General features: G+C 53.6%; 1 protein-coding gene across 3 annotated transcripts; it reads left to right on the forward strand.

Annotated features, from left to right (window-relative positions):
* The first annotated feature begins 10,312 nt into the window (after positions 1 to 10,312).
* RASL12 (RAS like family 12) lies at positions 10,313 to 25,925 on the forward strand. Of its 3 annotated transcripts, XM_060174297.1 has the most exons (6): positions 10,313 to 10,656; positions 11,398 to 11,495; positions 12,572 to 12,628; positions 21,045 to 21,118; positions 21,330 to 21,502; positions 25,018 to 25,925. In XM_060174297.1, the coding sequence occupies exons 1-6, from the start codon at positions 10,328 to 10,330 to the stop codon at positions 25,391 to 25,393; spliced, it is 1,107 nt and encodes a 368-aa protein (XP_060030280.1). In that variant the 5' UTR covers positions 10,313 to 10,327; the 3' UTR covers positions 25,394 to 25,925. The 3 variants fall into 3 exon arrangements, with proteins under 3 accessions (XP_060030280.1, XP_060030281.1, XP_007532414.1); XM_007532352.3 differs by lacking the exon at positions 11,398 to 11,495 and having other exon boundaries at positions 10,486 to 10,656; XM_060174298.1 differs by lacking the exons at positions 21,045 to 21,118; positions 21,330 to 21,502 and having other exon boundaries at positions 25,018 to 25,314.
* Positions 25,926 to 26,004: the final 79 nt, after the last annotated feature.

The raw sequence follows: 26,004 nt of genomic DNA on the forward strand, positions 1-26,004 counted from the left end.
ACCCCCAGTATCTGACTACTCCCCCCGCACCCCAATATCTGACCACCCGCCGCACCCCCAGTATCTGACTACTCCCCCCGCACCCCCAATATATGACTACTCCCCCCGCACCCCCAATATCTGACCACCCGCCGCACCCCCAGTATCTGACTACTCCCCCCGCACCCCCAATATCTGACTACCCCCGCACCCCCAGTACCTGACTACTCCCCCCGCACCTCCAATATCTGACCACCCGCCGCACCCCCAATATCTGACTACCCCCACACCCCCAATATCTGACTACCCCCACACCCCCAATATCTGACTACCCCCACACCCCCAATATCTGACGACCCCCCGCACCCCCAATATCTGACCACCCCCGCACCCCCAATATCTGACTACCCCCGCACCCCCAGTATCTGACTACTCCCCCCGCACCCCCAATATCTGACTACTCCCCCGCACCCCCAATATCTGACTACCCCCACACCCCCAATATCTGACGACCCCCCGCACCCCCAATATCTGACCACCCCCGCACCCCCAATATCTGACTACCCCCGCACCCCCAGTATCTGACTACTCCCCCCGCACCCCCAATATCTGACCACCCCCCGCACCCCCAATATCTGACTACTCCCCCCGCACCTCCAATATCTGACGGCCCCCCGCACCCCCAGTATCTGACTACTCTCCCCCTGCACCCCCAATATCTGACGACCCCCCGCACCCACAATATCTGACCACCCCCACACCCCCCATATCTGACTACCCCCACACCCCAATATCTGACTACCTCCTGCACCCCAATATCTGACTACCCCACTGCACCCCAATCTGATTCCCACCCCAGCGCACCCCCAGAATGACTAGCTCCCCGGGCGCACCTCTAATATCTGACTACCCCCATGCACCCCCAAAAATCTGACTACCTCCCCGCACCTCCAGTTTGACTCCCGCCCCCACTGCGTCTCCCCAAACAACAAGCTTCCTGGGCGCACCCCCAATATCTGACTACCCCCACACACCCCCAATCTGACCCCTGCCCCCACGGCATACCCCCAAATGAGGAGCTACCTGGGCGCAGCCCCAATATCTGACTACCTCCCCCCCCTCCACATCCCAACCTGACTCCCGCCCCAGCGCACCCCCAAAATGACTTCCCCCCTCTGCGCACCCTCAATCTGACTCCCCCCTCCAAGGGCTGGGAGGTGGCGCACCTGGTTGAGCGCACATGTTACAGTGCACAAGGACCCAGGTTCAAGCCCCTGGTTCCCAGCTGCAAGAGGAAAGCTTCAGGAGTGGTGAAGCAAGGCCACGGGTGTCTCTCTGTCTCTCTCCCTCTCCATCACCCCCTTCCCTCTCAATATCTGCTTGTCTCTATCCAACAAATAAGTAAAGATAATAAAAATTTAAAAATCTGACTCCCTGGGTGCACCTCCAGTCTATCCCTCCCAAAGGCCCCCAAATATGACTATCCAAAATATGACTCCTCCCCCAGGCACACCCTCAATCTGACTATCCCCTCCACGCACCCCCTCTCTGGCTCCCCTCCAACTGCACCCCTGCTCTGCCCCCTCCTAGACACACCCCAGCTCTGACCCTCCCCCCTGGGTGCACCCCCTCTGGCTACCCCCTGGCCCAACTTCCCCTCCCCCTCCGGAATGCACTGCCCCTGTCTCCCCCCTCCCAAACTGCACCCCTGCTGGGTCCCCCTTGGCAGGAGACACCTCAGCTCTGACCCTCACCCCATCCTGGGCGCACCCCTTCTTTGGCTCCCCCCTGGCCCAGCACTCCCTTCTGAGAGCACCCCCCTCTGGCTCCCTTACTTTTCCCCTCTAACTCCTCCGCCCTCCAGGCTCACACCCTCCCTCTGGCTACCTTGGGTGCACTCCACTCTGGGTACCCCCACCCCTACCCCCACTCTAGGCGCACCCTAACCTGGGCACACCGGACGCCCACTGCACACTCCAGGCCTGGGTGCACCGGCCGCCCACTCTGGCACCAACTAAGCTCTGGACTATAAATACCCAGCTATAGATAGCCATGCTCAGGTGACCAGCCTGGTGGCCTCCGGGTCAGGAACGCAGCCCCTTGGCCTGTGCTGGGCCCCTCAGCGGACTGGGGGTCCTGGAGTGAGCATTCTGACAGCTCGACCCCCATCTTCTGAAAACAGGACCCTGTTCACCCTGTTTCTGAGTGTGAGCTGAGGAAGTTTTAATTGAGTTCGCAGGAGTTTACAAGTTTTGGGTTTTTTTTTTCCTTTGTTATTTTTAATTTTTTTCCCGTTATGTTGCCCTTGTTTATTGTCGTTGTTGTTGTTATTGCTGTCGTTATTGTTGCTGTTGTTGTTGGATAGGACAGAGAGAAATGGAGAGAGGACGGAAAGACAGAGAGGGGGAAAGAAAGACAGACACCCGCAGACCTGCTTCACTGCCTGTGAAGCGACTCCCGATTGGTGCACCTTCCGTCATGTGCGCTTAACCCACTGCACCATCCTGTGTGCGTTTTCATACCTGTGTGTGTGTGTGTGAGAGAGAGAGAGAGAGAGAGAGAGAGAGACCACAATCTCCACCTAAGTTTCAGAGACTTCACACTAAAGACACCCTTCTAACTGGTCCCCCAACACTTTTTAAAAATAATATATTTTTTTAGTATTTTTATTTATTACTGGATAAAGACAGAGAAATTGAGAGAAGAGGGCAGATAGAGAGGGAGAGAGACAGAGAGATACCTGCATGACTGCTCCACCACTCGTGAAGCTTTTCCCCTGCAGCTGGGAACCAGGGGCTTGAACCTGGGTCCTTGCGCACTGTAATTTGTGTGCTTAACCAGGTGTTAAGCACCACCTGGCCCCTCACACTTTCTTTTGATTCATTATTTTTTAAATTTGCTAGGACAAAGAGAAATTGAGAAGGAAGGGGAAACAGAGACACCTGCAGGTCTGCTTCACCACTCATGAAGCTTGGACTGGGGGCTTGAACCCTCATCCTTGGACCGGGGGCTTGAACCCTCATCCTTGCACCTCCACCCACCCCCCACCCCCAACAGACTTTGTCTACCTGTTTCCTCTCATAAACACTGCAGTTTTCACAGACACTGGAGTCAGTTTGATTAGTAGCTTTACAAATGCGTTTGCATTGGCAGTTTATATTCCACATGGGAAATCATTCACTTTTGTTTTCTGCTGAGCAACACCACCAGCAGAGCCATCTGCTTTGTCCAGAAAGGTGGAGGGGCAGCCTTTTGATGATGGAGTAGTATTCTGCAGGGTATCTGACCGGCGGCTTCTTCACCTGTCATCTGTGAAGGGTGCTTTTGGGAACAGCGCACCTGTGACTAGGGGGTGGAGCTTCCATTGGGAACTGAGATAAAGGAGGCTCGAATGAGGACCTGGGTTCAAGTCCCCAGCCCCCACCTGCAGGGTTGGGGGGCATATGCTTCACATTCAGTGGGGCAGGCCTGCAGGTGGCTCTTTTTCTCTCCCTATTTCTTTCTGTTTCTATCATCATCATCATTTGAAAAGTAGGGACAGGTGGTGTTGTACCCTATGAGCTCACACATTACCATGTGCAAGAGAATTTACACAACTTTTTCAAGGGCATCAGCTGAGGAGAATGAAGATGGGATTACTACCCCCGGCCCCCAGGCGCAGGACGACCAGGGAGGGGCCCCAGCCTGGAGCCTCTGGCCCAGCTTGGGTTGAGTCCATTCTCTCCGTGGCCTCCAGAGATTTCACTGGGACTTCTCACCTGCGCGACTGCACTGTTCCTGGCTGATTGGCTGTATTTATGTATACTTTTTTTTTGCCTCCAGGGTTATTGCTCGGAGGAATCCACTGCTCCTGGAGGCCGTTTTTTTTTCTCCTTTTGTTGCCCTTGTTGTTTTATCATCCTTGTGGTTATTATTATTGTTGTTGCTGTCATTGGATAGGACAGAGAAATTGAGAGGGGAGGGGAGACAGAGAGGGGGGACAGAAAGACAGACACCTGCAGACCTGCTTCACTACCTGTGAAGCGATTCCCCAGCAGGCAGGGAGCTGGGGGTTATTTATACTTTTAAAGATGGGACGAGAGACGGAGAAGGGGCCAGAGAGAAAGAGAGACACACAGCCCTGCCTCGCTGCTTCTGAAGCTTCTTCTGTGCAGGTGCTCTTGATATGGTGGCTGGGTGCTGGGACCCAGAGCTTCACGCCCGGGAAGGCATGCACTCTACTGGATGGGCCGTCCCCACCCCTGCGCTTGGTGTTGACAATCCATCTTATCTTTTTTAAATAAATAGGTTATTAATTGCTTTTATTTGATAGAACAAAGATGGGGAGAGAAACAGACACCTGTAACCCTGCTTCATCGCTTGTGAAGCTTCCCCCCTGCAGGTGGGGACTGGGGGCTTGAACCCCATTCCTTGCATGTGGTAATGTGTGCACTCAATAGGGTACACCACCACCTGTCCCCACATTTGAAAATTATTATGGTGATGATAGAAACAGAAAGAAATAGGGAGAGAGAAAGAGCCACCTGCAGCCCTGCCCCACTGCATGTGGAGCTCCCCCTACAGGCGAGGGCCGGGACTTGAACCCAGGCCCTCATATATGGCGACATGTACATTTTAATGGGGTTTTTCTTCTTTTTTTGCCTCCACGGTTATCGCTGGGACTCAGTGCTGGCACTACAAATCCACTGCTCCTGGAGGCCATTCTTCATTTTTATTGGATAGGACAGTGTTGGGCTGAGCTTCGCGGGCTAGAGAGAGAGATGACCAGGGACTCATGGCTGAGTGGTATGCAGTTCAGTCTTTATTCACGTGGAAACGCAGCGCAGTCTAAGCTATCTCTAATCACAATCTTGTCCTTCTCTATCCTGAGGCGGAAGAGTCAGGTCCGAAGAGGATGTACGTAGGATAGGGGGTGGGGAGAAGGAAAAAGCCCGAACCAGTGAGGATTAAACCAATGCCCTGCAGGCAGGGTGGTGCTTAGTTAACAGTGGTTATGTACATAGAATACAGTGTTAAGCAGGGGGATTAAACCAATGAAACAGAAGGGGTCTTAGAAGCAGAATTTAGAAGCAGACCAACAGGACAGAGAAAAATTGAGAGAGGAGGGAGAGAGGGGGAGGGAGTGAGAGAGAGACAGAGAGACACCTGCAGCCCTACTTCACCACTTGAGAAGTGACCCCCCCCCCAGGTAGGGAGTCAGGGGCTCAAACTGGGATCCTTGCAAGGGTCCTTGCGATTTGTACTATGTGCATTTAACCCAGTGCACCACTGCCCGGCCTCTCTGCTTTTTTTTTTTTTTCTGCCCAGACTTTGCTGTCCTTATGCCCATGTGATTGCACTATTAATAGTGAACACTTCTTTTCTTTCTTTTTAAATATTTATTTATTCCCTTTTATTGCCCTTGTTTTATTGTTGTACTTATTATTGTTATTGATGTCCTTGTTGGATAGGACAGAGAGAAATGGAGAGAGGAGGGGAAGACAGAGAGGGGGAGAGAAAGACACCTGCAGATCTGTTCACCACCTGTGATGCAACGCCCCTGTAGGAGGGGAGCTGGGGGCTCGAACTGGGATCCTTCTTCCAGTCAGACCTGCACTTAACCCGCTGTGCTACCGCCTGGCTCCCTTTTTTCTTTTTCTTTTTCTTTCTTTCTTTTTTTTTTTTTTAATTTCAGATAGAAACAGAAAGGGAGTGGGGGCAGACAGTGGTGCACACAGTCAGTACACATAGTACTATGTGCAGGATATGGGCAAGAACCCAGGTTCAAGCCCCTGCTCCCACCTGCGGGGAGGGGCACTTCACAAGTGGTGAAGCAGGTCTGCAAGTATCTTTTTCTCCCTCTGTCTATATTCCCCTCCCCTCTCAATTTCTGTCTGTCCTATCAACTGAAAAGGAAAACAAAAAAAAGTCACCAGAAGGGGTACCAATTCCCAGTAACTGGAAGCAAAAGAAAAAAGAAAGGCGGGGGGAGGGAGAGGTAACACCACTCAGGGGGGAGGGGGTAGATAGCATGATGGTCATGCAGAGAGACTCTCATACCTGAGGCTCCAGAGTCCCAGGTTCAATCCCCTGCACCACCATAAGCCAGAGCTGAGCAGGGCTCTGGTAAAAGAAAAAAGAAAAAAACCACTCAGCTCAGGTGACACCAGAGGCCTCGCCTGGGGCCTCAGGCACAAGACCTGTGCTCTGCTGCTGAGGTAGCTCGCCACCCCAACACCGTCTTCTACAAGGTCAGAGTAGGGAGGATGGGAGAGCACCCCTTCTGCAGACTCTGCTGGGGCTGGGTGCGGGACCATCGGGGAGCCTGGGGAGCAGAGGCCACTTGGATGAGTCTGCTGCACCACCCCAGGGACCAGGCAGGAAGCAGGGGAGGATGGGAGGGTGGGCATGGACTGGGACACTCTCCCAGTCCCCCCCACCCCCCCAGGAGCAAGCTTCCTCCAGGAAGGCCTCTCTGGTTGCCTCAAACCAGGCATTACTAGGTGTCTGGAGCAGATGCCTGGGGAAGGGTTTGCTCTCCTGGGGGTCAGCCTCTGCACCCCATCCCCCGTAGCTTGAGCCTGATGGGAGGAGGAGATACAGTGGACAGGATTCAAGCACCAGTCTCTTATCTTAGCTCTAGCCCAGCTCCAGGTGTCTCTTTTCTCCTGTGTGGAGTGAGAGCCCCCTTCTCCCCGCCCGCCAAGGCCAGCAGCAGGGGTCCATGAGAGGTGGACTGCAGGCTCCGTGTGCTCTGGGGCCGGAGTCCCATGGCCGGTTCCGGTTCCTAATCGGCAGCAATGAAGACTGTTTCTTTCTATATATTTATTTATTCCCTTTTGTTGTCCTTGTCGTTTTATTGTTGTAGTTATTGTTGTTGTTACTGATGTCATTGTTGTTGGATAGGAGAGAGAGAAATGGAGAGAAGAGGGGAAGATAGAGAGGGGGAGAGAAAGATAGATACCTGCAGACCTGCTGCTTCACAGCCTGTGAAGCGACTCCCCTACAGGTGGGGAGTCGGGGCTGCTCCAGACACCTAGTAATCAGGCCTGGCTTGAGGCAACCAGAGAGGCCTTCCTGGAGGAAGCTTGCTTCTGGGGGAGACTGGCCACTAGTGCCCCCCCACCCACCCCGCCAGTCAGGCAATCTAGGTGGGGTGTCACTCATAGGGTGGGGCCTTTCTGAGGCTGACACCACCCCCCACCATAGGGCGGGTCCCAGGCCCCACTGGGGGCGGTGTCCCATCTGGTGAGTTTCCTGGCCGGTAGTGCAAGGGGCACCCCTGGGACTAGAGAGGACAGGAACTAGCCCAGCCTGGCCGCCCCGGAGTTCCCAGGCCCCCTCTTGACCCCTGGGCTCAACGGCCCTAACGCTGAGGGCTGGGGCAGTACAGGAGGGACCCACAGGCTATTCTAGAACCAGCGCGTGCGTACACACACACACACACACACACACACACACACACTCAGGGGCAGTCTCCATCCCGATGGGGACGGGGTGACAACCCTGCCCCAGCCCTGAGGGGCCCTGCTCTGGATGGGGAGCAGCTGGCCTGGACAGAAGCAAGAACACTGAACTAGGAGTCCAGGCTCAGTGGTTTGCCAGAGCTGGTCAGCCTGTCAGTTCTTCTTTATTATTTTAATTTACTACTATTATTAATACAAGAAAGAAAAGATAGAGAGGTAGAAAGAGTGAAAGAAGGGCCAGGCGGAGGGGTACCTGGCTAAGCATACACATTACAGTGTGCAAAGACCCAGGTTCGAGGGGGCCGGTTCGAGCGTAGCACAGTGGGTTAAGCACACATGGCGCAAAGCGCAAGGACCGGCATAAGGATCCCAGTTCAAGCCCCCAGCTCCAACCTGCAGGGGAGTCACTTCACAACCCGTGAAGCAGGTCTGCAGGTGTCTTTCTCTCCCCCTCTCTGTCTTCCCCTCCTCTCTCCATTTCTCTCTGTCCTGTTCAACAACAACAACATCAGTAACAACAATAGCTACAACAATAACAAGGGCAACAAAAGGGAAAATAAATATTTTAAAAAGATATATACATATGGGAGTCGGGCAGTAGTGCAGCAGGTTAAGCACACGTGGCACAAAGCGCAAGTGGCACAAAGCACAAGGACCAGCATGAGGATCCCGGTTCGAGCCCCGGGCTCCCCACCTGCAGGTGTCTACAGGTGTCTATAGGTGTCTGTCTTTCTCTCCCCCTCTATGTCTTCCCCTCCTCTCTCCATTTCTCTCTGTCCTATCCAACAATGACAACAACAATAAAACAACAAGGGCAACAAAAAGGGATAAATAAATAAATATTTAAAATAATAATAAAGATATACACATACATACACATACATATACACACACATGCACACACACACATATACACACGTATACACACATATAAAAGAAAGAGTGAAGGAGACCACAGCACTGGAGCTCCCTGCAGTGCCCTAACCGAGGGAGCCATTCCGACCAACTTTCGCTTTTGCTTTTATTCGCTGTATGCCAAGCATACAATGGGGAGGCACTGAGGATATTTTGCTTGTGTGGCACTGAGTGAACTCCCCAGCTCCCTCTTTCCTCATTCTTCTCCTCCTCCTCCTCCTTTTTGTTAAAGAGACAGACAAAGAGAGGAGAGACACCACAGCACTGCTCCACCATCCAGTGAGCTCCCCCAGTGCTGTCCATGGTGTTCCCATGTGTCGCCAGGGCAAGGTGCACACTCTACCAGCTGAGCCATCTCCCGGCCTCTGAGCTGAGATGCCGAGATCAGGAAGATCTGCCTCTGGCCGGGAGGTGGCAGAGCCCACCTGGTGGGGCCCCGGGGGAGGGGCAGGTGGAGCCCACAGCTCCTGCAGTCTCCGGTGTTGTAGGGTATCCTTCCACAGAACCAGTGTGGCACCTGAAGATGGTAGCCAGACCCGCATATGCCGGGAACTTAACTCTTCCCTCACTGGGGGCGGGGTGTGTGTGTGTGTGTGTGTGTGTGTGTGTGTGTGTGTGTGGCAGGGGGAGCTGGCTGGCCAGCCTGAGACCGTGACAGGGTTCCTGCCAGCACCCTGAGTTACCCCCAGACCCCTGGGGCACAGGGCTCTCCCTCTGGCTACAGCTGTTCTCAGCATCAGTACTTGGTCCTTGCGGGCTGTCTGGGGTCTCCCACTACCCGCCCCTTCCTGCCCCGGCTTGCAGTGGCCTCCAGGAGAGGGGCCCCAAGACGTTTCTAGCTGTCTGTCTGGGCGCCCAGGGCTGACTCTATGAGACCCCAGCCACATTGTGGGATTTGAGATTCCTCTTTCTCTCTTCCTTCCTTCCTTTCTACCACAGTCCTGCTTAGCTCTGGCTGATGGTGGTGCTGAGGATTGAATCTGGGGCCTCTGGAGTCTCAGGTTCTGAGAGATCTTTTGTAAAACCTTGATGGTAACTAGTAACTACCCTGTCATTTTATGGATTTATTTAATTATTTATTCCCTTTTGTTGCCCTTGTTGTTGTTTTTTGTTGTAGTTATTGTCATCATTGTTGGATGGGACAGAGAGAAATGGAGAGAGGAGGGGAAGACAGAGAGGGGGAGAGAAAGACAGACACCTGCAGACCTGCTTCACCGCCTGGGAAGCGACTCCCCTGCAGGTGGGGAGCCGGGGCGGCGGGTCCTTGCGCTTTGCTCCACGTGCGCTTAACCCGCTGCGCTACCGCCCGACTCCCTGTTGTTTGTTTTAATGAGAGATACAGAAAGAGACAGAGAGATAGAGAGATCAGAGCCATGCTCAGCTGTGGCTGATGGTGGAGCTGGGGATTGAACCTGGGACCTCAGAACCTCAGGCAGGAAAGTCCTTTATAGAACCACTATGGTGTTTCCTCAGTTTTTTTGTATTGTTGTTATTATTATTATTTCTTTCTACCAGAGCCCTGCTTAGTTCTGGCTAATGATGGTCCTGGGGATTGAACCTGGGACCTTGGAGCCTCAGGCATGAGTCTCTTTGCAGAACCATTATGCTGTCTCCCTGCCAGACTTGAGATTTCTTTCCCTCCCTTGGGCATTACGCCAGGAGGGTGGGGGGGTGGGGGGTGGTACCCACAGCCCTGAGAAGGAACAAAACTTATCCAAGATCACACACACATAAGGGAGCTGGCAGCAGGTCCCAGGATCCCAAGGGAGCTACAGGTGAACCCTACCAGGGTCACCCATCAGGCCCAGAATCTTTATGAGGTGCGGGCAAATGTTAATAAAATGCCTTATTTACAGGTCACATTACAAATCTGTGTTACCCTGGAGTGCCCATCTACTATCTAAGAACCAACTTCCTTATGCAACCCAGTGGGCTTCCTGGAGGAGGAAGCTCCCCCACTGGGTAGAACAAAGGGAAGGGAGGAAGTGATGAGGGGGGGCGGGCACTCACCAGGCTGGGAACAACCTTCCCCTCTCTCCCCCACCGCAGTCTCCTCCTGGCTGGGAGGGTGGGGCGCCCCGGGGTGCGGGGGGTGGACCCTGCGGCCTTACAAGGAGCTGGGTGCCGCCCCCACCCCCGGCCTTGGCCCGGCCCCTCCTCCGGCCGCCGGGGTGGACGCCGGGCAGCCGGGCGCGGGGAGCGGAGCCAGGTCCCCGCGGTGTCCCCATGTCGTCGGTGTTCGGGAAGCCCCGCGCCAGCAGCGCGCCCCTCGAGGTCAACCTGGCCGTCCTGGGGCGCCGCGGGGTGGGCAAGTCGGGTGAGTGGGGCCAGGTCTGGGGGGGACCTGCTGGCCACCCAGTCCGGCTTCTGGGGGTGCCTCCTCTGCCTCAGTTTCGCCCTCTGCTCTCAGCAGCTCCACCTCTCTCACTCTCGTCTGTCTCTCCCTGTCTCTTGTCTCAGGATGTCTCTGGGTCTCTGGTCTCTCCCCCACCTCCTCTTCCTGGGGGCCACACAGCCACCGTGAGTGACACCAGAGGGACTTTGCTAGAACCCTGTCTAGGGCTCCTTCTGCTTGCTTAGCTCCCTCAGCCCCCGAAAAGCAAAAGGAACAGGTGGCAGGCAGTCCCAGGTGAGGGAGCTTCCAAACCTGGGGTCCCTCTGCTCCCCACTTGGCACCAGCCTCGAGCCAAAGCTAAGTGAACACACATATCTGAGGTGTTTGCTCCAAGCCCAGTCTTTTTTTCCCCATTTATTTATTATTACTTTTTAGTATGCTGTATTTTTTTAAATGAGTGATTTACAAAATTACAAAATGGCAGGGGGACAATTCCACACTGTTCCCACCACCAGAGTTCTGTGTCCCCATTCCCTCCACTGGAAACTGCAGTGATTCTCCCAAAGTCACAGATATGGGTTGACTATTATTTATATGACTGTCTGTCTGTCTATCTATATATTTTTTGCCCATTTTTTTCTATAGTCCTGTCTTCTCTTCCTTTGTAAGTCACACCTCTTACTATTTCCAAAAGTCCCTCCTTTTTCCCTCTTCTCTCTCCAGGTCCCGATGGAATTGGGGTTCAGAGCCCTCTGGTCATCTTACCCTAACATTTCTCCCCATCTGGGAATATGGCCAAAATTCTTTACGGGGTGCAGAAGGTGGGAGTTTTGGCTTCTGTAATTGCTTCTCGACTGGACCTGGGCGTTGGCAGGTCTATCTGTAACCCCAGCCTGTTTTTGTCTTCCCTTAGTTTGGGAGGGCCAGCCGGTTCTTGATCCCAGAAGCACCCTAGGCTGGGGTCACAGGCTTGGGGACTGGCCTGGAGGAGCCCAGAGCCTGGTGTCCACGAAGCTTCACTGTCCACTCTGAATGCCACCCTCAGAGCCTGCCCTTAGTGGTCACCCAGCTGGAGCCTGGGGGGCAGAGACTCAGAAAGATTCTCCTTTTGATCCAATCACTCACAGATTATTATTTATTTTTGGAGGTCACAGCTGTCCCTGAATGGACACTCACGGTTTTGTTAGCTATGACTTCTCTCTCCTCCAGAACGTGTTTTGTGTTTTGAGACCCGCTGGGGCCCTGTCCTGCCCCAGCCCTGATTCAGAGTGAGAGCTTTGAACCCCAGTTTGCTGTAGACAGGAAAGCTCTCCCCAGCCCCCCCCCCCCCCGGGAACTTCTCAGTGAACACACACACACACACACACACACACACACACACACAGCGTGGAGGGATCCAGATGTGTGAGTGTGTATTCCCCGGATATTCATGTGCAAACAGGCGCTGGGTTAGGGATCCTGGGAAAGAATTTGAAGGATTTTGCTGGAAAAGATCGAGTTACTTTTTAAAAGGAGAGCCAGTGTTAGCGGCCCTGACTGAGGAGAGGGTGCTGGTGATGCAGCCCGCCTGCTGAGAAGCAGAGTGGTACTGCTGAGCCTCTTCCTGCCTGCTGCGGGCTGAGCCCATGGACTCCCCTAAGGTGGAGAGCAGGTGTGTTTACTCTGGTCGGTTTCAGGTCTGCCCAGCCCCGGGCCCCCAGACACATGGGGGCCCAGAATACCCCCTGGTTCCTCCTGCATCTCTCAGCTCAACTTCCCAGCCCCCCTCTCAGTCCTCTTCCCCCCAAGAACTGATGTCCCTGACATCCGGGAATCTAGGTGGGTCCCCAAAAAAGGGAAGGAGTGGGGCGGGGTAGGCGCTGGGGAGACTGAGTGCCCCCTTCTCTGCTTCTTCCAGCTCTGACGGTGAAGTTTCTCACCAAGAGGTTTATCAGCGAATATGACCCCAACCTGGGTAAGGAGCCCGCCCTCCCTCTGCTGCCCCTCCCTGGTCCTGGTCCCTCCCCACCCCCTACCTGTCCTGCCACCTGGTGCCCCCCCCCCAAGGACTGCACATCCCGGAACAGCTGGGAGGGCCCCTGGGTGACACAGCCATCGAGCAATGAAAACACCAGCAACTGACCTTCCGAAGCTACCCCCAACATGGGGAGGGGGCTTGGCTCAGCTCAGAGAACCACACGGAACTTTTTTTTCTTTTTTTTTTTTAATATATTTTTTAAATATTTATTTTATTTATTCCCTTTTGTTGCCCTTGTTGTTTTATTGTTGTAGTTATTATTGTTGTTGTCATTGTTGGATAGGACAGAGAGAAATGGAGAGAGGAGGGGAAGACAGAGAGGAGGAGAGAAAGACAGACACCTGCAGACCTACTTCACCGCCTGTGAAGCGACTCCCCTGCAGGTGGGGAGCCGGGGTTCGAACCGGGATCCTTATGCCGGTCCTTGTGCTTTGCGCCACCTGCGCTTAACCCGCTGTGCTACAGCCCGACTCCCCTTTTTTTTAATTTGAAGAAATTGTGGGGGCTGGGTGGGCGTTGGTGCACCCGGTTAAGTACTCATAGTACTAAGCACAAGGACCAGTGCAAGGACCTGGGCTCAAGTCCTGCGCCTTACCTGTAGGTCTGCAGGTCTCCCCCTCTCAGTATCCCCTCCTCTCTCAATTTCTCTCTGTCCTATCAAATAAAATGAAAAACAACAAACAAAAATGGCTATTAGGAGCAGTGGATTCATAGTGCTGGCACCGAGGCCCAACAGTAAGCATGGAGGCAATAATAAAAAGAGGGAGGGAGAGAGAGAGAGAGAGAGATTGGGCCAAGTGGTGGTGCACCCAGGTTTGAACCCCTGCTCCCAACTGCACACCTGGAGGAGGGAAGTTTCACAAGCCGTGAAGCAGGGCTACAGGTGTCTCTCTCTCTCTCTCTCTCTCTCCCCTTTCCCTCTCAATTTTTCTTTTCTTTTCGTTATTTCTTTTTTTAATATTTTAATTATATTTATTGGATAGAGACCGTCAGAAATTAAGAGAGAAGGGGGAGATATTATCTTTATTTACTTGATAGAGACCGTCAGAAATGAAGAGAGAAGGGGGAGATATTATCTTTATTTACTTGATAGAGACCGTCAGAAATTAAGAGAGAAGGGGGAGATATTATCTTTATTTACTTGATAGAGACCGTCAGAAATTAAGAGAGAAGGGGGAGATATTATCTTTATTTACTTGATAGAGACCGTCAGAAATTAAGAGAGAAGGGGGAGATATTATCTTTATTTACTTGATAGAGACCGTCAGAAATTAAGAGAGAAGGGGGAGACAGAGAGACAGAGAACCACCAGCAGCCCTGCCTCACCACTCGTGAAGCTTTCCCTCTGCAGGTGGGGACCAGGGGCTTGAACCTGGGCCCTTGTGCACTGTAACAGATGCACTCAGTCAGGTACACCACCACCTGGCCTGCCTGCCTTCCTGCCTTCCTTCCTTCCTTCCTGCCTTCCTTCCTTCCTTACTTTCTTTCTTATTTATAAAAAGTAAACACTGACAAAAACCATAGAATTAGAGGGGTACAACTCCACACAGTTCCCACTACCAGAGCTCCATATCCCATTCCCTCCCCTGATAGCTCTCCTATTCTATTTATTATTATTATTATTTTAATTTTTATTTTTTGCCTCTAGGGTTATTGCTGGGGCTCAGTGCCTGCACCATGAACCTACTGCTCCTGGGGGCCATTCCCCCCCCCCTTTTGTTGCCCTTGTTGTTGTAGTTATTTTGTTGATGATGTCGTTCATTGTTGGATAGGACAGAGAGAAATGGAGAGAGGAGGAGAAGACAGAGGGGGGAAGAGAAAGCTAGACATCTGCAGACCTGCTTTACCGCCTGTGAAGCAACTCCCCTGCAGGTGGGGAGCCGGGGGCTCGAACTGGGATCCTTACATCGGTCCTTGCGCTTTGCTTCACGTGTGCTCAGCCCACTGCGCTACCACCTGACCCCCAGCTCTCCTATTCTTTAACCCTCTGGGAGTATGGACCCAGGATCATTATGGGGTGCAGAAGGTGAAAGGTCTGGCTTCTCTGTAATTGCTTCCCTGCTGAACATGGGTGTTGGCAGGTGGATCCATACTCCAGCCTGTCTCTCTCTTTCCCTAGTGGGGCAGGGTTCTGGGGAGGCAGGGCTCCAGGACACATGGGTGGGGTCGTCTGCCCAAAGAAGTCTGGTTGGCATTATAGTAGCCTCTGGCGGCTTCCTGATGGCCTTATCCTTTTGTTGCTAGAGAGTAGATGAGACTCATTGTAGGCTTTCCTCAAGCAGAAGGCTTGGTCCTGCAGGCAGGAAGGGTTACTGGAGACAGGAAGATTTGAGAGGCCTATCCCTTTCTTTCCTTCTTTCTTTCTTCCTTCCTTCTTTAATTTCTTTCTTTCTTTCTTTCTTTCTTTCTTTCTTTCTTTCTTTCTTTCTTTCTTTCTTTCTTTCTTTCCCAGAGCATTGTTCAGCTCTGGCTTATGGTGGTGTGGGGGATTGAACCTGGGACTATGGAGCCTCAGGCATGAGAGTCTGTTTGCATAACCTTTATGCTATCTATCCCCTCCCCCTCTCAATTTTTCTGCCTCTATCTAATAATAATTTTTTAAAATTAAAGCATTTTTTTACCCTCAAGGGCAGCCAGGCTCTGGGACCCCCCCACCCCAGCATGCAGCACCCCCAGCCCCTGCAGGGGCATCAGGAGAAACCACAGGAAAGAGCCCTGAGCCCCAGAGTGCTGTCAGCCCCAGTTCATCCTCAGTGCTGTGTCCTGGGCAGGAGGACCCATTAGCTGTTCCCTACCCGCCCCCCAGGGCTGGCCCCTGGAAGCTCTGGCTTTCTGCTCTGGAGGAAGGACCCAGAGCTGAGTTACTGGCCAAGGTCACCTGGCAGATCACAGGGGTTCCCATGACACCCCCCACACTGGACACAGAGTCCCATTGTGTGCTGGGGTGGGGGAGAGGCCAGAACAGGGACTGAAGAAGGAGTGTGTATGTGTGTATGTGTGTGTGGGGGGAGGCAAGGCTAAGGGGTGTTTGAGCAGTTTCTCAGGAACTCACACTCTCCAACAGCCTGGTTTGATGGGGGACCTGCCTGCAGGCTCCCCAGCCCTTATCCTCCACACAGACTCTCCTCCTGATGGCGTCATCAGGCATGCTGCCCTGGCAGGGAGATGCCACCCAGAATACCCTCATCTGTCCTCTCACACCAGTCTCAGAGCCTGGGGACCAGGTGTGGCTGGAGCCGTCCCCCCCACACACACTAGGGGTTCCGGGGGTGCTGACCCCTGTGTAAACATTCCAGCCACTGGCTTCAGCCTCAGGAGCTTCTGTGGAGGACAGGATGGAAGAGCTGCCACTTTCCCTTATAAAGATGTATTTCCTTTACATCTTACAGTAGAGAGAGAAGGGGGGTGTCACTTCAGAGTGGGGACTGAACTCAGGACCTGCCCCCTGTACATCCACAGAGCCACCTCCCATCCCCTTTTCCCCCCACCCCCAAAAATAGATTAATTTCACTTCACTATTTAAAACCCCTGAGAGACACATGTGACCCAGATTCCAGCCCACTTCCCTCCGCACTGGAGGCAGCATCAGTGCTGTGGTGTCCTGCCCTGTCTCTGGCTGGTTTTCTTTACTTCCTTCTTTCGCTCTTTCCTCCATCCCCCTCTCTCTCTCTCTCTCTCTCTCTCTCTCTCTCTCTCTCTCGCCTCCAGAGTTATCATTGGAATTTGTTGCCAGCACTAGGAATCCACTGCTTCCTGGAAGCCTTTTTTTTTTTCTCTTTTTATGAGAGAGAAATTGAGAGGGCAGGGGAGATAGAGAGGGAGAGAGACAGAGAGACACCTGCAGCCCTGCTTCACTGCTTGTGAAACGTCACCCCTGCAGGTCGGGAGCCAGGGGCTCAAACCCAGGTCCTTGCACTTAGTGCTGTCTGCGCTTAACCAAGTGTGCCACTGCCCAGCCCTCTCTCTGGCTCTTTCTACTTGAAATGGTGAATCCCTGGCAATGAAATAATAATGATAATAATAATAACAATGATAATAGTAATAGAGAGAGAAGCCAGAGCACTGCTCTAGCACACATGGTACCTGGAATTGAGCTGGGAGCCTCAGACATGCAAGTCCTGAACATAGACTCTCTCTCTCAGTATCTCTCTCTCTTTCTCTTTCCCTCCCACCATGAGAACTCATCACTGCAGTCAAAATAAACCCACTTTGGGAGAGGACTCTTCTCTTGGCTTTCATGCCCATGGAATAATATCACCTGCTTTTAAGCTCCATTATGTCTGTTTCTTGTGAGAGTGACAGTTTCCCATGAGGGAGGGAGAGAGAGAGAGAGAGAGGGGAGTCAGAGCTCCGGCCAGCACATACAGCACATACCAGCAGCTGCAGGCACGCAAGTCCTGTGCTCTCGCAGCTGAGCCCCTCTGCCAGCCACACAGTGGTTCCTAGAGCTGGGTGTTAGCAAACATGCAGGCCTAGATGTTTGGGGTCTCAAGTTCAATCTCTGTCATTGCATGTGCCAGCAGGACACTCTCGTGTTCTCTGTTAGTCAAGTAAAACTTTATTTTGAAAGAAGAAAAGTAAAACTTTTTTTTTAAAAAAAAAGGAAGAAGGAGTCGGGTGGTGGCGCAGCGGATAAAGCGCAGGTGGCGCAAAGCGCAGGGACCGGCTTAAGGATCCCGGTTTGGGCTCCCGGCTCCCCACCTGCAGGGGAGTCGCTTCACAGGCGGTGAAGCAGGTCTGCAGGTGTCTATCTTTCTCTCCTCCACTCTGTCTTCCCCTCCTCTCTCCATTTCTCTCTGTCTATCCAACAACGACGACATCAATAACAACAATAACTACAATAATAAAACAAGGGCAACAAAAGGGAAAATAAATAAATAAATATTTTTTTTAAAAAAAGGAAGGAAGCGTGGAAGGCTGGATGGACTCAGCTGGTGACACACCCAATTAGGTGCACGCTACCATGTTCAAGGACCCAGATTCCACCGGCGGGGGGTGAAGCAGGTCTGCAGGTGTCTCTCTGTCTCTCTCCCTCTCTATCTCCCCTCTTAATTTCTCTCTGTACTATCTAATAAAAATTAGAACGGAGGGGTTGCCAGAAGTGGTGGGTTTGTAGTACTAGCACCGAGCCCCAGAGATGACCTTGGTGGCAGTAAAGAAATAAAGAAATAAAAATAAAGGAAGTAAGAAAGGAGGCTATTTCAACAGGGGAGGGGGCTCCTGCCAGTCCAGGTGCCTCTCCTGCATGTCCCCATGCCTGGAGCACCTGCTGTCCCCTGAGACCCCTCTCAGGTTAGTTGGAAGGAGGGAGTGAGGGATGGAGAGGAGGAGAGCCATGGAGGGAGGCAGCGCAGACTGGAAGTCCAGGTACAAGTCCTTTCTCCTTGGGAGTTAAGCGCTGGATGTGGGTCCCTCCTCTGAGACCCTCCCCCCAGCCATGAGGGGCACGGGGAGACCAGGGCTGGGCTGGGAGGGACCCGGTGCCCCTTGGTTCACCTATGGGGGTGGGGGGTGCCTTCTTCAGCTTTGGCAGAAAAAAGTCTAGAAGAATCCACGGGTGTTGTCGGCGTCTGGGCAACTCTTCACGCACCAAATATAGTTAAGCCTTTGGGACATATTTTCCTTCTGACTTTTTTTTTTTTTTCTTTCTTGGACGTTGAATCAGGGAGGCTCATTGTATGGGTCCCCAGGGGAGGGGACGGAGCTGTGTGTGACTCCTGCCAGTGCACCTGGAGCCTGGCCAGCCTGGCGAGAAGATGGGGGGCCATGCATTCACCCGGGTGGGGTTCTGGGGAGCTCCCTTCACAACTGCTGCCCAGTGACAGAGAAGGGTCTTCACTGGGGTGACGGGCGCCTTGGGGCATGCAGGGAGAGGGCCAGTGGGGGGGCAGGTTGTGGACAGGGAGGGGTCTCGCATGTGGCAGCGAGGTCCTCTCTGCCCCGCGGGACCCCAGCTGTTTTCTAGAACAAAAGAAAGGGATTCTGGGAGCTAGCTCAGCGTCAGAGCACAGGACATGCACGCCTGAACTCCAGAGGCCGCAGGTTCTGCCCCCAGTGCCAGCATGTGTCAAGTTGAGCAGGGCTTCTCCCTTATAAAAAAATGAACTAATCATTTCCATTATTATTAAAAAGAGGATCTAGAGAGAGATTGCTCACTGGGTAGGGTGCCTGCCTTGCCGGTCGGTGTGCAATCCAGGCTACAGTCCCAGCAGCACATGGGAGAGCCACAGATGCAGCAGGGGATCTCTGGTCCTGTGGTCTCTCTGTGTGAACAACAAAGTGACCCAGATAGTGAAATTATGCATATGTGAAGGCCTGGCTCAGGGGAGGGGGGACAAAAAGCAAGGAAAGAAGAAAGAAAAGGTGAAAACTCACAAATCCAAATAAGGCCTGGTGGTGGCCGCCAGTGACCGTTGGGAAAGGCGCTGGGCAGGGGCGCATGCGGGGACTCTCTGCTGTTTGCAACTTCCATGAGAGTCTAAAATTATTTCCCCATAAAAAGACTTAAAAAAGTCGCCCAGGAATGCAGTCCTGCCGGCAGCTTTGAAGCGTCCTGTTCTCCAGTCCCTTAGAGCAACATGGGGGGGTCCTGAGCTGCATCCCATCCTGGGAGATGGTGGGGGCCCCAGTGTCCTGGGACCCTGTATTTCTTTGTCGGTTTTTCCTGTGGACGCTGTGGCCTGACTGAGCCATCTCCCAGCCCAGCTTCTTGTCCTTTACTCATTTTGAAAGCTAGAGAGAGAGAAGGGAGGAGGGGGAGAGAGAGACTCCACTAAGACCACACATCTGAGAGAGACTCTCACCATGGTGTTCCCATGTGGTGAGGGGGCTTGAACCCCAGGCCTCAGGCATGGTGAAACTCTACCCACTGAGCAATCTCCCAGTTCTGATGCCCTTTCTTTCTGCTGGGGCTCACCAGGGGGTAAGCCTCTGACCCTCCCTCACCAGCTCTAGTGGCTGCATGAATTAGAAAGAGGCATCGGGGAACATTCTGGTATGACCATTGGTTTATTTGGAGATGGGTACAGGCTTTTATAGTGAGTTAAACAAAGAACATTTTCCACATATGTCAGAAATGACAGGTTTCTTAAAGGTCAGCTTGCCCCTATGGTAGGGGCTGGTAGGACAAGAATTGATGAGATACATAAAGGTCAAAGCGATTAGTCTCTATGATGCAGGCAGGTTAATTATCCAAAGGTATTTGAGAGAAGCATAGGGGTTAAACCAGTAAGGTGAGATAGAGAAGAAGAAAAACAAAGCTTGATGTGAATCACAGATATCAAAGGACACAAGGAAATAGAATTTGGGGTCTCACTGTCTGGTATTGGGGGTGCATGATAGAGTGTGTTTTCCTATATGATCAAAAGGATGTGTGGACTTTGAGTGAACCCTCAAGCAGGCAGCCATTTGGCCTGCTGCTAGCAGGGGCACTAAGTGTGGAGGCCTGTAGGCTTTCTGTGAGCTTGAGAGACTAACAAGGGGAAACTGAGTCTGAGAGACGTTTCCCTCTTGGCTCATCTCTACAAGGAGAGAGGCTAACAAGTGGGGTGTCTTTCCAGACCTCCATCCAAGGATGGGGGAGCTCCCCTAAGCTCTACCAAACTTTCACATAGTCCCACATCTTTCCTTCTTCCTTCCTTCCTGCCTTCCTTTCTCTCTCTCTTTCTTTTTCTTCTTCTTTTTAAATTTTTTGCCTCCAGGGTTATCGTTGGAGTTCAGTGCTGGCACTACAAATCCACCACTCCTGACAGCCATTTTTTCCATTTTATTGGATAGGACAGAGAGAATTTAAGAGAGGAGGGGATATATATATGGAGAGAGAGAGACACAGACCTGCTTCACCGCTTGTGAAGAAACTCCATGCAGGTGGGGAGCTGGGGGCTCGAACCCGGGTCCTTGTGCTTAGTACTGTGTGCACTTAACCAGGTGTGACACTGCCCAGCCCCTTCATTTTTTTCTTTTAAAAGATTCATTTACTTGAGAGCACTGGCACAGGGGCTGCCTGGCTCAGGCCCTCATGTTCGCGTCCGTCTCTTGGGCGGCAGCTGTGGTTGAGGGGAAGGAGGACAGTGACCAGTGGGGCAACTCCTGAGGCCTCTGCTGTCCCCGCCCGGGTCACACACTCCTGTCACTTGAGGTTGAGGGGAGAATCTCCAGAAACAGTTCTGTGCATGACACCTGCGGGCAGATCAGCACCCCCTGGAGTGGGTTCCGTCTCATCCCCATGTCTCTCCTATGGTCAGTCTGTCCTAGGACAGTCCCCCCGTCCCCGTCCATTGGTCCTGATGTTCCCCCCAGCAGTTGACAGGGGCCTGCCCTGACCCTACCCACTGTCTACCTGTCTGTCTTGCAGAAGACACATACAGCTCCGAGGAGACTGTGGACCACCAGCCCGTGCTCCTGAGGGTCATGGACACAGCTGACCCGGTAACATGATCCACGGTCCCCAGTGACCCCTGACCCCACTGTCCACAGTGGCCTGTGACCTCCTGACTCCACGGCCCCAGAATGACCTGGAAGCCCTGACCCCACTATCCCCAGAGTGACGTGGGACCCCAACCCCCTCCCCCTGCCTGGGGCGGTAAGGGTGGCAGGCTGGGGTCCCTGGGCTCAGGGCAGCCTCCCATGGTCCCTGCAGGACACGCCACGGAACTGTGAGCGCTACCTGGACTGGGCACACGCCTTCCTGGTGGTGTACAGCGTGGACAGCAGGCCCAGCTTTGAGTGTGCCGCCTGCTACTTGGAGCTGCTGGCCCCCCGCGCCCGGCCTGCCCTGTTGCTGGGCAACAAGCTGGACATGGCACAGTACAGGTGGGGGGACCCCAGGGGGGTGGGGGAAGCCCAGGCGCAGGAGGCAGAGACTCCTCCCACTCTAGGGCTCACTGGTCCTACTCCACACCCCACCCCTAATCTGCTTATCTGAAGACTGGTCAGGGCCTCACAAAGACATGATCCCATCCTTCTGGACAGACTTCTGTCATTCACACGGACACAGGAGAGTTTCCCCTGGTGCTATGGGACTCCTGTGTGGTGTCAGGGCTCAAACCCTGTGACTCATGCAAGAAAGATGACTACCCACTGTGCTGTCAAGCACTTCTTTTTTTTTCAAATTATCTTTATTTATCAGATAGAGACCGCCAGAAATTGAAAGGGAAGGGGGTGATAGGGAGAGAGAGACAGAGAGACACCTGCAGCCCTAATTACCCACTCGCAAAGATTTCCCCCTGCAAGTGGGGACTGGGGCTTGAACCTGGGTCCTTGTGCACTGTAACCTGTGCTCTCAACCAGGTGCATCACCACCCAGCCCGACTCTTTCTCTTTTTTTAGACTTCAGATTGATGTATTGACTAGGGAGACAGAGAGAAGCAGAGCATTGCTCTTCCATGAGCAGTGGTGAGGCTTGAACTCGGGACCTTAAGCAAGCCCTGTGCTCCACCCACTGAGCTTCACCTCAGTCCTGCTTTGCTGAGTCTCTGGGGGATGGGGGAGGCTCTGAGTATCTGTGGGTCAGATGGCCAGGTGCTCTTCCCCGTCACCCGCCTCAGCCTGCCCAGGACTCGCTCCCGGCCTGAGTGGAGGGTGGCCCTCTGCGTAGGGCTGGATGCCAAGACCACAGGCTGACTCCAAGGGCAGTTCCCACCCGGCCCCATGGGCCTGTGCAAAGGCCTGGATTGGAATGTTCTGGGCTGTTCTCTCCAGCTGACCCACCTCAGGCTCTCTGGAGCACCTCTCCTCCACCCTGCCCATGTGCTGTTTGAGGTGATGTCTCCTCTTGAGAGGCTACTCCACTGGCTTTAAAAGAAGAAAGACTGACTTAACTAGAGGGGGAAGCTCTGGCCACACTTGGAATCAAACTGACAATCTCATGCTTGAGAGACCAGTGCTTTATCCACTGTGCCACCTCTCAGACCATGGATCTCTGTCCACCTGTGACATCTGACACCGTCCACCCACCTCACACCCACCCCTCCACACTCCTGCCTCAGAGAGAAAGAGAGAGGAGGGGAGGGGAGGGTAGGGGAGGGGAGGGGAGGAGAGGAGAGGAGAGGGGAGAGGAGGAGAAGAGAGGAGGAGAGGAGAGGAGAGGAGAGGAGGAGAGAGGAGGAGAGGAGAGGGGAGAGGAGAAGAGAGGAGAGGGGAGGAGAGGAGAGAAGAGAGGAGGAGAGGAGAGGAGAGGAGAGAGGAGAGAGAGCCATCGCTGCATTGTTCCACTATGTATGGACTCCCCTCGTGTGTGTGGTGCTTCTTTATGGTGCCAGTGCTCACATCCAGAACTTCCCACTCAGCAAAGTGTGGACTCTACCAGCTGAGCTGTCTCCTGGCCCGTGGTGTCTCTGATGTCTCAGCTGTCTCTCCACAGGCGAGCACCGCTCCTTGGGCCACTTGCTGCCTTCTTTGGAGTCCTGCCAGCTGCTCTGTTAGTTGGAATCGCGGGGGTGTGGGGTGGGGCTGGAAAATTTCAGGGCCTGTGAGGAGAAGCCAAGAAGGGCTACTCTCTGCCCCCGGCCCTCCCAGACCCGGCACTGACTCCATGCCGGATCCTGTGCCCTTGAAGCAAACTTCTTTGATTTCCCCCATAAATACTTTTTAAAAAAAGTTTTTATTTTATTTTTTTATATTTATTTATTTATTGGCCTCCAATGTTATTGCTGGGGCTCGGTGCCGGCACTATGAATCCGCTGCTCCTGGAGGCCATTTTTTCCCTTTTGTTGTTCTTGTTTATTGTTGTTGTTATTGTTGTTATTGCTGTCGTTGTTGGATAGGACAGAGAGAAATGGAGAGAGGAGGGGAAGACAGAGAGACAGAAAGATAGACACCTGCAGACTTGCTTTACTGCCTGTGAAGCGACCCCTCTGTAGGTAGGGGACTGGGGCCTCGAACCGGGATCTTTACTCTGGTCCTTGCGCTTTGCACCATGTGCGCCGCTTAACCTGCGCTAGCGCCTGACTCCCCCAAATACTTATTTTTATTTAACAAGAGAGAGAGGAAAAGCACCCCAATTGGGGAGACATTTAAGATCCCCGTAAGCTACCAAACGCAGAGCTTTCCCACTACACCACCCCCAGCCTCCATTATATATATGGTAGTGAGATCTATTTCATTAAAAAAATTTTTTTTAATCTTAAACTTTTTCTCTTTAGTATCTGACAGGACAGAGAGAAATGAGAAGGAGGGAGACATAGGGAGAGAGACAGAGAGACACACGCAGCCCTGCTTCCCACTCCTGGAGCTTCTCCCCTGTAGGTGGGGACCAGGGGCTTGAACCCGGGTCCTTGTGCACTGTGATTGATATCCTCAGCTGGGTGTGCCACTGCCCAGTACCCCAAATATATATATGTATTGAGAGAGAAAGAGAGCTAAGAGCATTGCTTAACTCTGGCTGAACCTGGGGCCTTCCGGGGCTCAGACAGGAAATCCAGTACACAGCCACGGCCCTGTCTCCTGATTCACAGTCACTGCAAAGACTGAGGCCTCCCCGTGCCCTGTCTCACCGCTGACTGGCTGCTCTGGGCCAATTTTTCCATTTATCTTGTTTCAAGGAGAAAGAAACAGCCAGAGAGGAGAGCAGGGGCCGGACGATGGCGTACCCGGTTAGGTACACACATTACCAGTCGCAGTGACCCAGGTTCAATCCCTTATTCCCCACCTGCGGGGTGGGGTGGGGGAGGGAGGAGAAGCTTCAGGAATTGTGAAGCAGGGCTCCAGGTTCCTCTCTGTCTCCTCCTCCTTGTATCTCCCTCCCTTCTCAATTTCTCTCTGTCCTATCAAATACAATGGGGGGGGGGGATGACCACAGGCACTGAGCCCTAAGGATAACCCTGGTGGCAAAAAAATAGATAGGGGAGTCAGGAGGTAGCGCAGTTGGTTAAGCACATGTGGCGCAAAGCACAAGAACAGGCGAAAGGATCCGGTTCGAGCCCCCGGCTCCCCACCTGCAGGGGAGTCGCTTCCCAGGCGGTGAAGCAGGTCTGCAGGTGTCTGTCTTTCTCTCCCCCTCTCTGTCTTCCCCTCCTCTCTCCATTTCTCTCTGTCCTATCCAACAACGATGACATCTATAACTACAACAATAAAGCAAGGGCAACAAAAGGGAATAAATACATAAATATAAAAAATATAAAAAATAGATAGCTGGGTGGATGGACAGATAAACAGACAGACAGAAGAAAGACTTGTGCACAGCCCCACCATCCACGAAGCGCTCCTGCATCATCCCATGTCCTCCCATGTGACACTGGGGCTGGAGCCCAGGGCCCCACACCCTGCAGGGCATGGGCTGTATTGGCTGGTGTGGCCCCAGCTGCCATCCTTCCCCATCTCTCCCCCAGGCAGGTCTGTGAGGCAGAGGGCGCGGCCCTGGCGGGCAGGTTCGGCTGTCAGTTCTTGGAGGTGTCGGCCTGCCTGGACTTTGAGCAGGTGCAGCATGCATTCCACATGGCCCTACGGGAGGCCCGGCGGGAGCTGGAGCGGGGCTGCCTGACCCGGACCCTGCCACCCCCCGAGGACCGGCCACCACCTCCCCAGGCCCTGCTGGCCCCACGCCACGGGCTGGCCGGCTGCACCTTTGGCCCACTGGCCACCGCCAGCCTCAAGGAGATGCCCGCCATGGCCCAGGCCAAGCTGGTCACTGTAAAGTCGTCCCGGGCCCAGAGCAAGCGCAAGGCACCCACGCTCACCCTGCTCAAGGGCTTCAAGATATTCTGAAGGTGCTTTGGGATCTTGCACTGGGGACCAGGGTTGGCAGCTCCCCCTCCTCCCTCACTTTAGATGGACTGACACCCGCACCATCTGGGGGGGTTGTGGCTGACCCCTCCAGCGTCCGGCAGGGTACCCCACACCAGGTCCATTGTGAGCTGGGATGCTGGCTAGATTCTGGTATCCCTGGAAATGGTCCTGGAGCAGCTTGAAGTGGGAGGAGCCAGCCACCAGCCCTGCCACCACCAGGGGACAGCAGGACAACCAACTGCAGGGGGACCTGCAGCCCTGAGGACAGCCCGCAGGAGGCAGCATAGCGACACCTGGTGGCCAGGGCGGCCTCTGCAGTACAGCGTGGTCTTCCAGCCGCCCCCACACATCAGGAGGCAGCCCCCAACCGCCCCCCGGTAAAGTCGGCCTCCATGTAGCTTAAGTTCAAAGACGGCAGCCGCGGACCCCACTGGGGAGGATGCCCGGAACCCCAAGCCCGGCACCGAGACACGCAGGGACACTCAGAAACAGACCTCTCTGTGTCTACCAGCACCCACAGGTCTGCGCACCACTCCCATAAAACAGAACCAAAAGCCTTGATGACCTTGTGGGGGGAAGGGTGGGGGGCG

Source organism: Erinaceus europaeus, chromosome 16, assembly GCF_950295315.1.
Source record: "Erinaceus europaeus chromosome 16, mEriEur2.1, whole genome shotgun sequence".
In the NCBI taxonomy this organism is placed as follows: domain Eukaryota; kingdom Metazoa; phylum Chordata; class Mammalia; order Eulipotyphla; family Erinaceidae; genus Erinaceus; species Erinaceus europaeus.